Source organism: Capsicum annuum, chromosome 10 (genome assembly GCF_002878395.1).
Source record: "Capsicum annuum cultivar UCD-10X-F1 chromosome 10, UCD10Xv1.1, whole genome shotgun sequence".
Lineage (NCBI taxonomy): Eukaryota > Viridiplantae > Streptophyta > Magnoliopsida > Solanales > Solanaceae > Capsicum > Capsicum annuum.
This window is the reverse complement of record NC_061120.1, coordinates 212260451-212276876: the sequence shown is the minus strand read 5'-3', so window position 1 is coordinate 212276876 and position 16426 is coordinate 212260451. Positions and strand designations below refer to the sequence as shown.

Here is a 16426-nt window from a genome sequence, read left to right as displayed (position 1 = left end):
ATGAGTATTGATTCTGTTACGAATTATATTTTTTTTGTCCTAAGCTTGACATAAATCATTTTCTAGAAAATGGCTTGGCATATCTGTTAATTGAAGGTTTTTATCATCTCATCTAAAAGCTTAAGCTTTTAGCGAGAGCACACCTTTGTTTACTTAATTATGTCTTCAACATGGCCCGTCATGTACATGCGTGATTCCTTCTGATGGATAAAGTATGTGGATATTTTTTTGATAATGGATGGCGGTGAGACTCAAACATAGGATCTTTGCTTGTTTTGATACCATGTTGAGGTGTGATCATCTTATCTAAATATTTGAGCATTTAATTGAGATCTCAAAAGAAAAAGTTTAAGCTTTTAAATGAGATGGTAATACGTTTCAATTAACATGATATTGGAGCAGTCTTCTCATGAAACCAACTTGGTAAGAATTTCTCCAACGTTATTGGACACCGTGGTTTTTGAAGGTGAAGCTCTGTAATGGTCGTTATTTTTGGAAGTTCAACCATCTTTTGTTTCATTGGTTTCTTCACCATTCTCCTTCTGGTTGGCTGTTCGATCGACTCCTTTCGCAGACTTGTCCTCCTGCGTCTGCGCCTGGTCACCAGAGTCTAACCTTCATCATTACCTTCATCAACTGAAGACCTATCACACTCTAATATTTTCTCATTATGCTCTTTGACACATATTTGGACCGGATCGAGCGAGCCAAATGTGATAGAGATTTGATGAGAACTGGCCGTCTCATCGTCGAAGAAGATCTTCTTCTCTTTGCTAGTTGCATGACTTTATCTTTAAAGACAAAGCACTTTTCCAGAGAGTGACTTACGAGCCTATGATATTTGCAATAATTAGGGTCATTGGTTCTTCCAGCTTCATTGGGACTCTTCATCTCTGGGATTTCAATGAGCTTATGCTCAAGGAGTTCATCAAAAATCTCAGCAACATCAGAATCAAGGAAGGATATTTCATTTCTTGCATCTCCTTTAAAGTTTTCTGATTTGGACGTGCTCTAGAAGTAGTCTTCACACTGTGCTTCTTGCTCACCTTTGTGATGACCTTCACAGGAGATATATCAATATTCATGGACTCTTTGTTGTTATTTTTGGGGACAAACTTGCCCCATCTTTTGGGTTTCTGCTTATCCTTTCCCCCTCGAAGGTCATGGATAGGTGCTGATCCCTTTCCAGCAGAAGACATGGTCAATCCCATATCGTGAGCACATGTAGCTAGCTCTTCAAAGGATATAGGCTTAATGCCTTGCAAGATTTAGAGAAGCTCCCAGTACATTCCTTGGACACACATCTCTATTGTGGAAGCTTTGTTGAGCCTATCTTTGCAGTATAGGATCACATTTCTCCATCGATTTATGAAGTCGATGAATGGATCGTCCCTTCTCGCCAAGTATTTGTAAGCTCTACCATGCTCACTGTATACCTTGTGCTATAAAAGCAATTTAGGAACTCATGCTCCAATTGCTCCCAACTATCGATCAAATTAGGTTCAAGGTTTGTATACCAGTCAAAGGTGTTTCCCTTTAGGGAACGAACAAACTGTTTGACAAGATAGTCACCGTAAGTTCCAACATTATTACATGTCTCAAAAAAATATGCGACATGCTGTTTTAGTTTCCCTTTGCCCTCAAATTGTTGAAATTTGGGGGGTTGATAGCCGATAGGTATTTTGAGGCTATCTATCCTTGCAGTGTAGGGCTTGGCATACGCAAGGAAAGATTTATTGACAACATCATATTTGTCTTTGAGGGTCCCTTCAATGAATTCCCTCAATTGTTCAATCGGGATCATTCCCTCAGAAGAAACTTGCACCTCTTTAGTCGGTGGTGTTTATTTCACAGGATTTTCTGTCTCATGAACCTCTGAAGATTTTCCAGGTACATGGATAGACTCTCCGTCTATTAGACCTTCTACCCTATCCACTATATTATCAATTCGAGCATCTTGAGTTTGAACATATTTGGTCAGGCCCTTAATTGCCTTTGCCAGATTCGCAAGCTGCTCTTCCATAGACGAGACATCAGTCACCATAGCTTGCATAATCACAGGAGATGTAGGAGAGTAGCACGGATTATCGCACAATTTGATCTTTGAAGTGCACAACTTATGCGGTGTAGTTGGAGATGATGAGTTGTTTGAACGACCATCGCTCTTTGTGCCATAGTATTTGGAATCGGAATACTCAAGTAGAGCTAGAGTCTTCTTAAGCGATTCCGTCATATTGCTCCCTCCTTCCGATGCACTTGCATTGGACTTCTTTCCTTTTGGGGTTGAAGATCTAAAAATTTAAGTTGGTTCGGACAACACTGGATGTGTTTGTTGTCGTAGTAAGCCTGCCTTACTCCTTCTGAAGGCTCCTAAGCTTCTGAAAGTAACACCAAGGATGCTCTTTACTTCAGTAGAGAACTTTGAGTCAACAACCTTGGAAGTAGTTGATTGAGAGTTGACTTTCTTGGAGGTCATTTCAGTGTTGTTGAACTTTGTAACTGGAAAAGTTGAGATAAGAGGTAGAGATTGTCTCACTGGGCGTGCCATAATTTGTTGGACAATAAAATTCTCGAGACCGAAAAATAAATAATCGAGACAAGAAAATATATTACAACAATCAATTTATTGATTTCAATATGTGAGTGTTACAATCTCTATGAATCCTCTTATTCACCTTTTCAGATATAAATTCAAGGGCTTAAAGTTTGATCTTGAATTTGAACTTGATTTGAATGCTTTGAGGGACTTGATCTTGACTTGTGCTTGAATTCAAAGGCTTTTGAGCTTGTTCTTGAATATTGCGGTCTTGATCTTGAATCTTGATGAACTTGATTTGAATGCTTGAGCTTTTTAGAGAAATTGTGGCGTTTGATCCACGATCTTTCTCTTGCTACTTGTTAGAGTTCTGGGTTAGGGGTCTTTTTCTGAATTATGAGACCCCTATTTATAGTTGTAGAAAGGGAAGAGTCATGGTGAATATGGATTTCCTTTGACCAATCAAATTCAAGTGACGTGACGCCTTTTATGGGCTTTGATTTTATTGGGCTTGCTGCATCATTTTGACATGTGGCACGATCCTATTGACTCCTACACTTGACTTGGTATGCCATGTAATTTGACATGTGACACTTATTTGGGCCTCTAGAATATGATAATATCTTGGGCTTAACAAAGTGGGCTCCTCATTTGTGGCCCAAATCAATGGGCTAGCCCAATAAAATTGGACTTTAATTAAATCCCTAAATGTTTGGACTTAAATAATAAATCCAATCATATTAATCTATAATATTTAATTGAGACTAATATATTTTGAATTTAATTCAAATTTCGTATGAATTTAAATTTAATAAAATTTTATTGCTTACACCATCTTCTTGATTTTAAGTGTTTTTTTTTCTATCATATATCAATTTTTATACATTTGTCATGTAGTAATTATATCTCTCTTTATCGGGTTTAATGAGTGGGTGAACCCCAAATATTTACACCTAAGTCCACCCCTGACTTTTAAGTATGCAACTAGCAACACATGTCAAGTTTGGGGGTGTATCTAATTATAAACAAAATATATGAAGATAATACCTCAGAATTAGGTTGTGTTCCTCTTTTAGACTGAGAAGCTATGTATGAAAGTAATTGCCAGAACTTTACTTGTCCAATGTCTGAGCAATTTTGCCAATAATAAATTCCCAAGTCCCATGCATTGGCTCTAAATTCCAGTAAATTCCTGTCAATATCTGTTTCATGCTTTGCCACAAATGGCTTCAATATGTTGTCATAGATGTATGTTGTGCCTTTTGTTTTTGAATACCATAAGTAGATGAAAACTGCCAATTTTGCATGACCATATATTGATAACCTAAAACATTAACAATGTAATATATTAGCTAGTGGCATTTTTGGTTAAAATGTAAATGGAGCTTCATACATATCAAGTTTTTTTTTTCCACTTAGGAGTCCTTTGGTGTGAGGTATATATAAAATAAGATAATCTCGGAATAAAATGCAGGGTTATTTTATTTCATATTTGATTGAAAGTATTAGTTAGTTTCGAGATTATTTATCCTACCATATATATCTTAGGAGTCGTTTGGTGTGAGGTATAAGGTATAATAGTCGTGGGATAAAATGCAGATCATTTTATCTCGCGTTTGGTTGGAGATATTAGTTAGTTCTGCGATAATTTATCTCACCATTTATACCAAAGTGACGGAGTAAGTTATCTCATATACATGATGGGAAAACTAATCTCAGGATAGCTAATCCTAGAATTAATTATCCCGGGATACTCTTTCCCAACCAAACGACTTAGAGATGGGATAAATTATCACATGCACATAATAAAATAACTTATCTTAAATAGTTAATTCCCAGATAATTAATCCAGAAATAACGTGTTCCCAGCCAAACTACCCCTTAAAGTCATACCATGACAAGAACAAATCACCAAAGCTTTCAAAGATTCTCAAGGCAGCTACAATGATCCTGTAAAACTCATTGTTAGCAAACTATCCAAATATGCAGTTATGGAATGATTGAAATATTTCTAAGAATAGTAAATTAATGGATGGTCAAAGCAAGATCGACTTAGTAACATTAATAATTTCAATAAAAAGCCTTTAAAATATCATAGTTGATTCATAATTCAAGTGTAATGAAAGGGTTTAAAACCTAAAACATTAGTATAAAAGGGCAGCCCAGTGCACTAAAGCTATCGCTATCGTGGTGTCCGAGGAAGGGCCCCACCACAAGGATGTATCGTACACAGCCTTACCTTGCATTTCTGCCAGAGACTGTTTCAAATCAAAATCAAGATTCTGAATTTGTCTCTTAATAAAGATGGGATAGTGTGACCTATCATAAATGTTGCGAAGCAAGATATGACTTATTTAAGAAACTTAATTCTCTAATTTAATATCTAAGAAAGGATTATATGCTTTAAAATTCAGTTTTCACGAATCTAATTAACCTTAATTATTTTCAAAGTTGTTTTCCTAATAAGACAGTGATTTCTAACAATTGTTTATGGTTGATTGACCTAAAATCATCAAAATAGACACCTTTTATAACGTATTTCATTCAATAGAGTACTATTTATGCAACATATGAACATATGTAATTTGTGAACGGGAGTCTTAGCGTAACTAATTAAGTTGACAGCGCACGGATGACGGATGCCGTTTATTTTTATTGAACACATCTAATTTGTAAAAAGTGAACCATTTTCGTCAAAATTTGCTCTACATTGTTCAAACCCCATTCTAATCCAATCTAAAGAGAAAAAAATAACAAAAAACAATTTTGATGAAAACAGTAAGATGATTAGATGATCAGAATAGGTTAATTTTACCAATATTGGCACCAAAATCTAAGTTCATCAATCTCTATTTTGTTCCTCTCAATAGTTTTGTAACATTCAAAAGCTGGATATGCATATCCAAAAACCAATCTGCAAATCAACAAAAACCATAATCCACAAGCCAAATTAATTTTTCACAAAATTCACAAAGTGATGTAGAAGAGAAGAAAAATACATACACAAAACCATTGGTAATGAGGTTTCCCAACATCTTTTATCAAAAAAAAAAAAAAAAGAAAAGAGACAGAGAGGAAAAAAAAACAAGTCAAAATAAAATGATGAATAATGATCAAGTAACTGAAACCCTTTTAGTAACCATCCAAACAAAATTAATTTCAATGAATTTTGTAGAAATTTTTTTGAGGCAAAATCTGAAAAGAAATGTGGGGTTATTAGTAAATTTACAATTATATGTGATTATCTTATTTAATGATGAAGGGAATTAAGAAAATAATAGATACTTGAGAGGATATATCGGAGAGAAAAAGAGGTTGATACGAGTGGATACGAGATAATAATATTGGGATAAAATGTAAAATTATTTTATCTTGTTTCAATGGGGGTATTAATTAATTCTCTAATTGTTTATTCCACAATTTGTACCATAATAACGGGATACATTGTCTTATAAAATATACTAATATATAAAATTAGTATGTCATCCTCATACCAAACAACTCCTAAATGTGTCAATAACTTTTGAAAGAAAATCATTAGAGGTTGACACGGTTAATAAGTAACCCGAGAAGATCCTCAACCTTCCTTTTCGATTTCTATCTTCTCTAAAGCTCTAAGATATTTCATCTTTCACTTTAAGTAATTTTTCTTAATCTTCCGAATAATTTATGCTCTATATTGTTAATTTATTTTTTTTTTTGCTTTTTTCAGTTTTGATTTGTGGTGATTTAGTTGATTTTGGAGGAATTTTTTTATTTTTTTTGAAAAAATGGGAGTTGATTTTACTAAAAAATTTATTTTTAAGTTGGTATTTATTTGATTATTGATGGATTATGATTGTCCTTACTGATTGCATGATGAAATTTTCTCGCGAATTTGATCCACTAATGTGCCAAGAAATTCGGGTTTTCTTCAAATTCTTCTTTAATGTAATGGTGTTTTAGATACATGTTTTTGTGGGGATGGTTTCATCATACGTTTTTGTTATTTTGTTAATAAACCGTTCGGTTGATTAGGTGTTTGTTTGATTTGAATGGATTTTTTTTAAATGGGACTTGATTTTACTGAAAATTTGTGTTTTTAAGTTGATATTTATTTGATTGTTGATGGATTATGACTGTCCTTGCCAATTGTATGGTGAATTTTTTCCTGAATTTTATCGCATAGTGTGCCATAAATCTGGACAAGGAGGACAAGCACTACTAAAAAAAGGAAAAACCGACCACAAAAATCAATCACAAGTGGTCAAGTTTTTCCATTTTTCGACCACAAAACCGACCAAAATCTTTGGTCGAAAAAGTAGCGGTAGCTTTTTAAAAATCGATCACTCGTGGTCGGTTTTTTAAAAAATTATATTCATTTTGAAAATTCATTATTATTTTATTTAAATTAAAAAAATAATTTTAGGGAAAAAATCAACCACAAGTGATCGGTGTTTTATAAAATTAATTTTATTAATTTTAATAAAAACCGACCACGTGTAGTCGTTTTTTAATTAAATTAATTTATTAATTTTATAAATAATCTACCACCTGTGGTCAGTTATTTAATAAATAAATTAATTGATTTAATAAAAACAGACCACATATGGTCAGTTTTTATTTAAATTAATAAATTAATTTTATAAAAAACCGACCACAAGTGGTCGATTTTATGCAAAAAATATATAGAAAAATCAACCGTATGTGATCGATTTTTCTGGGAATTTAAAAATAAAATAAAACTGAAAACCCAAATACTGCATGCAACCACAACAATAATATATAACAGTAACCAAAATGAAAATAAAACAACAACAAAAAAAATAAATGAAAATTTTCAAAAATGTACAACACATACAAAATGTCCAACAAAGGTGAGTACGAAAATACTACAACAATAGTTTCAAACAACAAAATGTCTAAATTTAAAGTACAAGACATACAAAAATTAAAAAAACTAATAGTCATCATCATCGAATTCGTCGTTATCTTCCATATCATCATTCGTGCTGAAATCATCCAGGGGGCCTAAATCTTTTGCAGCCCGAACTGCATCACCAGGACATGTAGGAATAACCCCCCAGTCTGAATGAAAGAACTGAACTGCTGTTGCAGTATCCTGATTTGTGATGTTGTTGCCTCCTCCGTCTTTTTCTGCCTCGCACTCTGTTCAACATACCCCTGTCTCTGTTAAGCAAGCTCTTTATTGAATTGAGAAACCGTATTTTGTAGTCTTACAATGGTTTCTGCATCAACCGAAGAGCTAGAGTATGCAGGGCCGGGCGAACACCTAATATTATCACCAAAAACTTCAGTGTGGCATCCGTAGAAATGGCCTCTATTCGTAGGACCCGAAGCTTTTGTCCATAACTCATTTCGTACATGCTGGGGTATTTGGTCACCCTGACTTTCAGGAGGCAAACTACTACGATACTCACCAATAAGAGGCCTAAATTCGTCCTATATATATTCAAGGTAAAGTTAATACTAACAATAAAAAAATACTAAAGTTATTATAGTTGAATAATATCAACTTTGAAAAAAAGATTCATATATTCAAAATTTATTTCTTACGTAGACAACTTTTTCACGAGGTTCAACCCAGATATATTCATCGGTCGGGTTCTTTTTCTTTCTCAGATGAGTCGCCTAAAAACTCTCATCAGTTGGTAAGTTCCCTATCCTTTTCTTTTTCCTGCATATGAAAAAAATATCAATGTTCAAATAATAAAAAAATTTAAATAGAAACAAAGAATTAAAACTGTAAAAGTTACATACCAATTTTTCCTTCACAGCAAGAGTACTTCTGGCACCTACAGTATGTAGGGAGCCACCCTTGGATGATGCCCGGGCTCTCTTTCCTTTTCCCTCAACAATTGGTATTCTAGGCTATTCCAGTGGCGCTGATACAGTGGTCATAAGGGTTCAGGAACCCACTTAGATTTTACTGATTTCTTTCGAGCATAATCCAAGATATCATTAAATCTGCCTCTATATCTTTTGAAAAAGTTCTTCTTTATAAGAAATTGTTTTGTATCATTCCACCAGTAAAATTTCTACAACCAAAATATAATATTCAATTTTGTGTTCTAATAAATTGTTAATAAGTAGTTGATAAGTTAAATCTTTACCTTAAATTCTTCAAACATTATCTCCCTGTCAAGTTCTAGAACCTTTTGCCAGCTGGTCCAGTAGCCGTTGAAGTGCCGACTAATGCATATTCGCACCGTTTTTCCAAATCCAGCATCCGGCCTAAACCTACAACACAAGATAAAATAGTAATTTCATCAAGAACAATAAAATAGTAATGAAAAAATGAGTAACGTTATTATATTTAGAAATCTTACCCTCTCACAACTGGAATAATATAAATCCTCCCAGAATCATCTCTGTCTCCTGGATGCCTAGTAAGCGATGGTGGATGCACTGATGTGGGCGGATCTGAAACAGTAGATGGAGTGCCTCCAAGCTGAAGATCCGACAAACCAATAGATCCAGCAGAATCACTGTGCGAAGCTGCATGACTGCTGCAGGAGGGTATTGATGATGGTAGATATTTGGAGAGGCCAGCGGCCATCCGATAGTACTGTGCTGGCGATGGCACGGTCATAGGAGCAGAATGGGTCGGTGTAGACCCATGTAGTGGCCCCACATGCATAGGAGTAAGTATCGAATCCTCGGACGACCTAGAATATAAGGCTCGTGTTGGCGCGTCAACAAACCGACCCTCAGATATATGAATACCTGTTGGTCGTCTATAAGGCAGAGGTTCTCTTTTCCTTTTTGGTTTCATAATATCAACTAATTTTTCCTTATCTTTGTCACCTTTGCCTGACATCTAAATTATGTGAATTTAACAAGTTGTTAGGTCCTACAAAATGAATATATAAGAAAACATTCCAAGTAACTAATGTCAAGTTACTCATTCACACTTCAAATCGCTCCAACAACACGAGATATAGATAAGAATATTTTTATTACTATATAAATCATGAAAAAGTGGAAACAACAAACTTAAACAGTATATTACATATCAATCTTAAACAAGAAACATAAAGGTAAATATATAGTACAAAGAAAAAGGACATCAATACATAATAAATTTAACCTATACAACTAATCCTCCTCTTCTGAAGACTCTCTACTAAACCATTCACCCTCTTCAGAGGTTTCCTCATCTCCTACCCACTCAGGCTCTTTTTCTGCAATATTAACTTCTTCAAAAATATTTTCTGGGTGATTCAAACCGTCCACTAATTCAACGTCCACTAACTAGTGATAAATCTGCATTTCATTTTGATACGCAGTCTCCAGCACATTCTCAACTTCCACCCGTCCTATAGGCCTTATTTTGATTACAGTCCACCAATCAGACTTGTCATTGCGCAACAGATAAGGAGCATAAAACACTTGTTTAGCATTTTGTGCTAGAAAAAATGGATCGTAAATAGGATACGAACTATTGTGCTTCACTTCAATGATGTTATGCTCCTTATGTACTCTTGTGCCTGCTGTGCTTGGATCAAACCACTTACATCAAAATAGGATAATTTTTTTAATTGGAAAACCAACATACTCCTGTTCTAAGATCTCGTGTATGATGCCAAAGTAATCAACATCATCATCACCCTTAACCCAAACACCACTATTGTTTGTTTTCCTTGACCTGGAGTGTTGTTCGGTGGAAAAATTAAATCCATTTACTTTGTATTGGGACATTGCATTAGCTTCGACTGGACCCAAAAAAATATCTCTCAAGAGATTATCGTATGCGACTTAATCATTTTCAAGCAACTAAGTGTCAAGACAAAAAAATCTCCTTTAAAGTCCCTACACTTAACCATTTTCAAGCAACTAAGTCTCAAAACAAAACCACATTCAAAACTAAAAAATCCCCTTTAAAGTTCCAACACTTAACCATTTTCAAGCAACTAAGTGTCAAAACAAAACCACATTCAAAACACAAAATTTCCTTCAACGTCCCTAAACTTAACTATTTTCAAGCAACTAAGTGTCAAAAAAAAAACCGCATTCAAAACAAAAAAATTTCCCTTTAAAGTCCCTACACTTAACCATTTTCAAGCAACTAAGTCTCAAAACAAAACCACATTCAAAACAAAAAAATCCTCACAATACAAGAAACAAGCAACAACAAGACCAACAAGATGTCAACAACAATGCTAGTGAATCGAACAAGGCCTCACACAGCTTCACTAGACTTTAATATGAACAATAACAAGAAGATAACAACAATGCTAGTGAATCGAACAAGGCCACACACGGCTTCACTAGACTTCAATATGAAAAATAACAAGGCTTCATTATAACAAGTTAGAGAGAAGTCAACTTACCGTAGCTTGACCTAAATTAAGGTGAAAGAGATAAGCGGTCACTGGAAAAATAACCAAGTAATCCTTTTCCTGAATTCGGATTTTGTCAAACGGTAACATCAAATTCCAAGCAACCCACTAGGCTAGAAGAATTTAAAAAAACTTGATCATTATGCAAAATAACAAAAATCTTGGCATCCTAATTTTCTCGTATTTTAGCTTAAAATCACCATACACAAACCACCAACATACTAAAACTACAATGGAGTATCAATAAAAATAAACCCTAAATTACTTGCTAGAATTGAAAGGAAATTACCAACTAAAATTATGTAATGAATCATAATAACTAAAATTGAATCTTCAACTAACTAAAAAGAAATTTCTTCAACTAAAATTGAATCTTGAACTAACTAAAAGGAAATTTCTTGTACTATAATTGAATCTTGAATTAACTAAAACTAAATTTCCATTACTTTTTTAACTTTCAACTAACTAAGATTATCTAACGAAGTATATAATTAGAACAAATAAAGTATATAATTAGAACAAATATGAAAAATATATACTTTGAGCTTACTATAATTACTACAAAGAAATTTTAGCTACTACCAAATATGAAAAATATTTACTTTGAGCAAACTAAAATAAATACTTTAGCTAGTATATAACAAGAAAAATAAAGAGTTAAAGTTTTTGAAACTTACCGGAGCTAGGGGCAGCGGGAATTGACGAAAATAGGGTGGATTTAGGGATTTTGGAGAAGTTGGGGATCGGGTTTTGCTGAATTTGTGTGTGGGGGAGGCGGGATTGATTTGGGTTTTTTTATTTAAAAGAGTTTAAGTTGGGCCGGGTCGGGTTGCTTTATTGAATTTTTTTCTTTTACTAATTAATGAAAATCGACCACTTGTGGTCGGTTTTCATTAATTAATTAAAAAAAATATTAATTAGTTAAACAAAATTATAATTTAGTTTAAAAAATTAATTAATTAATTAAGTTAATTCAAATTTTACAAAAATGATCACAAAGCAAAATATAAGTGTTCGACTTGCTTTTATACAAATTATTATCGAAAAACAATCACATGTACATAATTTTAATAAAATGATTAAATCATATAATTAATTATGTTATCACTATATTAACGCAATGCGAATATGTACAAATCAGATACTTGGTTATTTTATAAACACATTAACAGGACTAGTATATTTCCTCAATAATATAATAATATTAATGAATTTTGCAAATTATGATATTTTATATATTTATATATATATATATAAAATATCATAATTAAAAGCTGAGTAGCCAAAAATTTATCGTAATTTACAAAATTTATTGATATATTTGTAAACCTTTCTCTTAATACAACATGTTAATCAAATAAATTATTGATTAAATGTGTTACGTTATTTGGCACGATCGTTCAATGTTCTGTCTTCCCCTCCCCTGCTTCCTTCCTTCCCCTCTCATATACCTCGTAATACTAGTCTTGCATTATTACAAATTCTAAAACACACGCGTGCGTGCATTTACCGAAAATAGTATATTTATACTTCCTCAATAGTTTGATATATATTAATGCATCGGTCAAACAATTTTGATATATAGATTCAGTTATCTAGCTTTTAATTACTACATACGTCACTACACGAGATATACGTATATAAACATATATTCAATTGTCTATCAACTTTAAAATACGTACAATAAACATCACATACATGATTTTACTACCCCATAATAATATACAACATATTTCACAAATACTCGTTTGAATTATAGATTACATTATCTTATGTCATTAATATACCTTTACTATATAATATGTATATAGTATATACATATACCTATACCTATACACACACACACATACACACTATCGACTATATCAAGTTCTAAATACGTACTATATATATCACACATACATACACAAGTATATTATTATCCAATAAAATAATGAGATGTGTTTGTTATACATACTCAGATGAGTGATCGATTAATTATATTTGATTAGCTTAATAAATTAGTTTTTGACTACATCGTTCATCAATCGATCACTACATCATATATAAATATCCAAAATTATATATATATTTTGACCAAAAATAGTATGTATGTATATATATATATATAAACTTCTGAATTCATACGATATATATCACATCCACAAGTATATATTAACTTATAATAGAACACATTCATTATATTCTGATGAATTATCGGTTATATATTACATTATTATGCTTGTAAATACGTACTATAAAGATCAGTTTTCATTTTTCAATTACGTATACGGCAGATTTCAATGATCTATCTCAACGGTATGATATATATATATATATATATATATATATATACACACATACACATATATATATATATATATACACACACACACACACACACACACACACATATTCTTTATATAAAGATTATGCATGTTTAACGTCATTTACGTATGTATAAAGCAAAAAATATTTATTTTATATATTGAAATATAAGTAAAACATAAACATTACGTTATACATAATTTGTATATTATATTTGATATATTTTTTAGTGTAAGTTTTTTCACGTTAGATTGATTAGTTTTATTATTATTATATTGGTTATTGACTACATGTAATCAGTATAATTTTAAAAAATAATAGTATATTAGATTATTTTTATATTATATTATATTATATTATATTATATTATATTATATTATATTATATTATTTTTACTAATAACAATAAGAAGATTATGTAAAGTTAATATTTATATAATTATATTATAAAAATAATTATTTATTTTTTATATTTTTTATTTCCAAAACAAACCACATGTGGTTGGTTTTTAAAATTTTTATTAGTATTATTTAAATTAAAAACAACCACAAGTGGTCGTTTTTTAAATTTAATTTTATTTTGTGATTTCAATAAAAACTACCATTAGTGGTGGTTTTTTATTAAATTAATTAATAAAAAATTAATTTCTTTTTATTTTAAATAAAAATCGACCACAAGTGGTGGCTTTTTAAAAAAAAATTTCTTTTTTTAATAAATTTAAAAAACTGCCCACAAGTGGTTGGTTTTTAAAAAAATAATTAAAAAAGATTTTTTAAAAACCGACCACTTGTGGCCAGTTTTTTGAAATATTTTTAAATTATTTTTTTTAAAACCGACCACAGTGGTCGATTTTGTTATTTTTTTTAAATTTTAATTTTTAAAATATATAATAATTAATATAAAAATAATTGAAATATTTATTTTCATATTTTATTATTATAAAGCTACCACATGTGGTAGCTTTTTAAAATAAATCTTTTTTAAAAAAGAAAATTAAAAACCGACCACAAGTGGTCGGTTTTTCCGGTTTTTTTAGTAGTGAAGTTCATTTATGATCTTAGACTTAATAGACTGTAGTCGTCTTTTTCTTACCTGATTTCTGTATAGTACTTGATAACGCTTTTCCGACGACCGCCGAAATAATGCAATGGATTAAAGTTTTGGAACAAGCTAAGGAGTGTTCCAAATGAGAAAGAGTGACATTGTTATTGTTGAATCGAAATGAGAAAGGGATGAATAAATGAACATGGAGGAGCTCAAAAAGGTCCATTTCATTTATATAGTAGGGCTGCCAAAAAAGTGATCGTTGGAAAAGATCTAAAGAATATTTATGTCTTCTATAATCGATATTAAGGTTTACTATAGACCCTATCATTGTATGGTCTGAAAGAGTCGTAATTTTAAATAAGGTGCAGTTGGAGCTTCTTAAAATTGACTAACTAAGAAAAGATTGAAAAAAATACTAGTCTATGCAAATTATTTATTAATTTCTACACATGATAGATAGATTATCAATTTTTTGAGAAGTAGATTATTCACCAACTCATAGGTCTATGGTCAACTATCGGAATATATGGACAAGTTAAAATAATGACAAAAAAGAGAAATTAAATTAAACAAAATTAAAGTATGACAATTAATACCATTCAAATATTATAAATTGTGACACCAAATCACTTTTGAACATGATCAAGTGATATTTAAGGCATGCTATAGTCATAAACTAGTGAGATGGGACTAAAAAGGGGAGAGGTAAAATAAAATAAAATAAAATAAATAAGCACCATTCAAGCAATTCAAAACAACTAGATATCATCAAATGAGATTAGACGTATCTAATGAGCATAAATAAGAGTGATGGTTCTAACTTGTGGGTGTTCATGAGAGAAGTAGTGTTTGAGAACAAGTAGTCCTTCTCAATGCAAATATTTGTTTTGAGTAATTGATTGTTACTATCATTGTTCTTTCTTATACTTATTTGATCTAGTGTTTAATTGTTTTATTCTCTCATATGATGATATTTATTCATTTTTCATTGTTTGAATGATGTTTATTTATTTTATTTTATTTCTCTCATTTTTAGTTTCATCTTATTTTTCACTAGACTCAATTGGTCGATACATGGCCATTCATTTAGTCTGGTATAGATGCATGCATTTATCTATAATATATGCCGATATCTTCATAGGTCTAGCATCAATCATCTAATTCTATTGACAAGTAAGATGAGACTAAAAATGGAAAAAATAATATAAAATAAATAAACATCATTCAAAAAATGGAAAGTGACTAAATATCATTATATGAGAATACAAAACAATTAAATGAGCATAAGGAAGAGAAATGATAGTAACAACCAATTACTCAGAACAAACGTCTGCATTGAGAAGAATTATTTCTTCTCAAACACTATTTTTCCCATGAACACCCACAAGTCACAACCATCACTCTTCCTTATGCTTATTAGACATGTCTAATCTCATTTGATGATATCTAGTTGTTTTACATTGCTTGGATGGTGCTTATTTATTTTATTTTATTTTATTTCTCCCCTTTTTAGTCTCATCTCACTAATTTACGACTATAGCATGCCTTAAATATCACTTGATCATATTTAAAAGTTATTTGGTATCACAATTAATGTATCTAAATTGCTTTACAATGTTTGAAAGGTGTTAATTGCTATACTTTAATTTAATTTATATTTTTTTGTCATTATTTTAACTTACCACATATTTAGATAGTTGATCATAAACCTACGAGTTGGTGAATATCGACTTCTCAAAAAATTGATACATATCTATTATGTGTAGAAATCAACAACGACATCAGTATATAATAAAATCATTCTCATAGTCTAGTATTTTTTCAATCTTTCTTTTTTTTACGTAAAATTACATAAATATTCTTTCATCCTTGTTTAAAATTACAGGCCTTTTAGACCATACAATGAAAGGTTCTATAGTAAACCTTACTGATTGATTATATAAGACATAAACATTGCCTTACTAATCGATTAAGGAAGACAAAAAATCATTACTGGAATTGCTATTTTTACATTATTAGAAATTGCTATTACTGAAATATAGGGACAAAAAATCAGAAATTTAAGACAATATTGAAGATAAATTAAACACAATGTTGTAGAGAAATTGAAGATTTGTCATTAAACAAGTACATTGCAATTACATATATTAATATTGAGACAAAAACTCAATAAAAAAAGCAAAAAGCGAAGCTT

General features: G+C 31.2%; 1 protein-coding gene across 1 annotated transcript; it reads right to left on the bottom strand.

Annotated features, from left to right (window-relative positions):
• Positions 1–3429: 3429 nt before the first annotated feature.
• On the bottom strand, positions 3430–5681 carry LOC107845126 (putative HVA22-like protein g). The gene is made up of 4 exons (XM_047397315.1): positions 5540–5681; positions 5352–5450; positions 4430–4486; positions 3430–3860 (listed from the first exon to the last, which is right to left on the bottom strand). Exons 1-4 carry the CDS (start codon positions 5569–5571, stop codon positions 3521–3523), a joined length of 528 nt encoding a protein of 175 aa, XP_047253271.1. The 5' UTR covers positions 5572–5681; the 3' UTR covers positions 3430–3520.
• Positions 5682–16426: the final 10745 nt, after the last annotated feature.

What these genes read in the sequence shown, in the direction of transcription:
- LOC107845126 (XM_047397315.1), bottom strand. Translation starts at nt 5,571, where the DNA reads ATGTTGGGAAACCTCATTACCAATGGTTTTGT. An exon ending in CTCATTACCAATGGTTTTGT is followed by an intron (nt 5,451 to 5,539) that starts GTATGTATTTTT and finishes GTTGATTTGCAG; the next exon opens with ATTGGTTTTTGGATATGCAT. An exon ending in AGATTTTGGTGCCAATATTG is followed by an intron (nt 4,487 to 5,351) that starts GTAAAATTAACC and finishes TGAGTTTTACAG; the next exon opens with GATCATTGTAGCTGCCTTGA.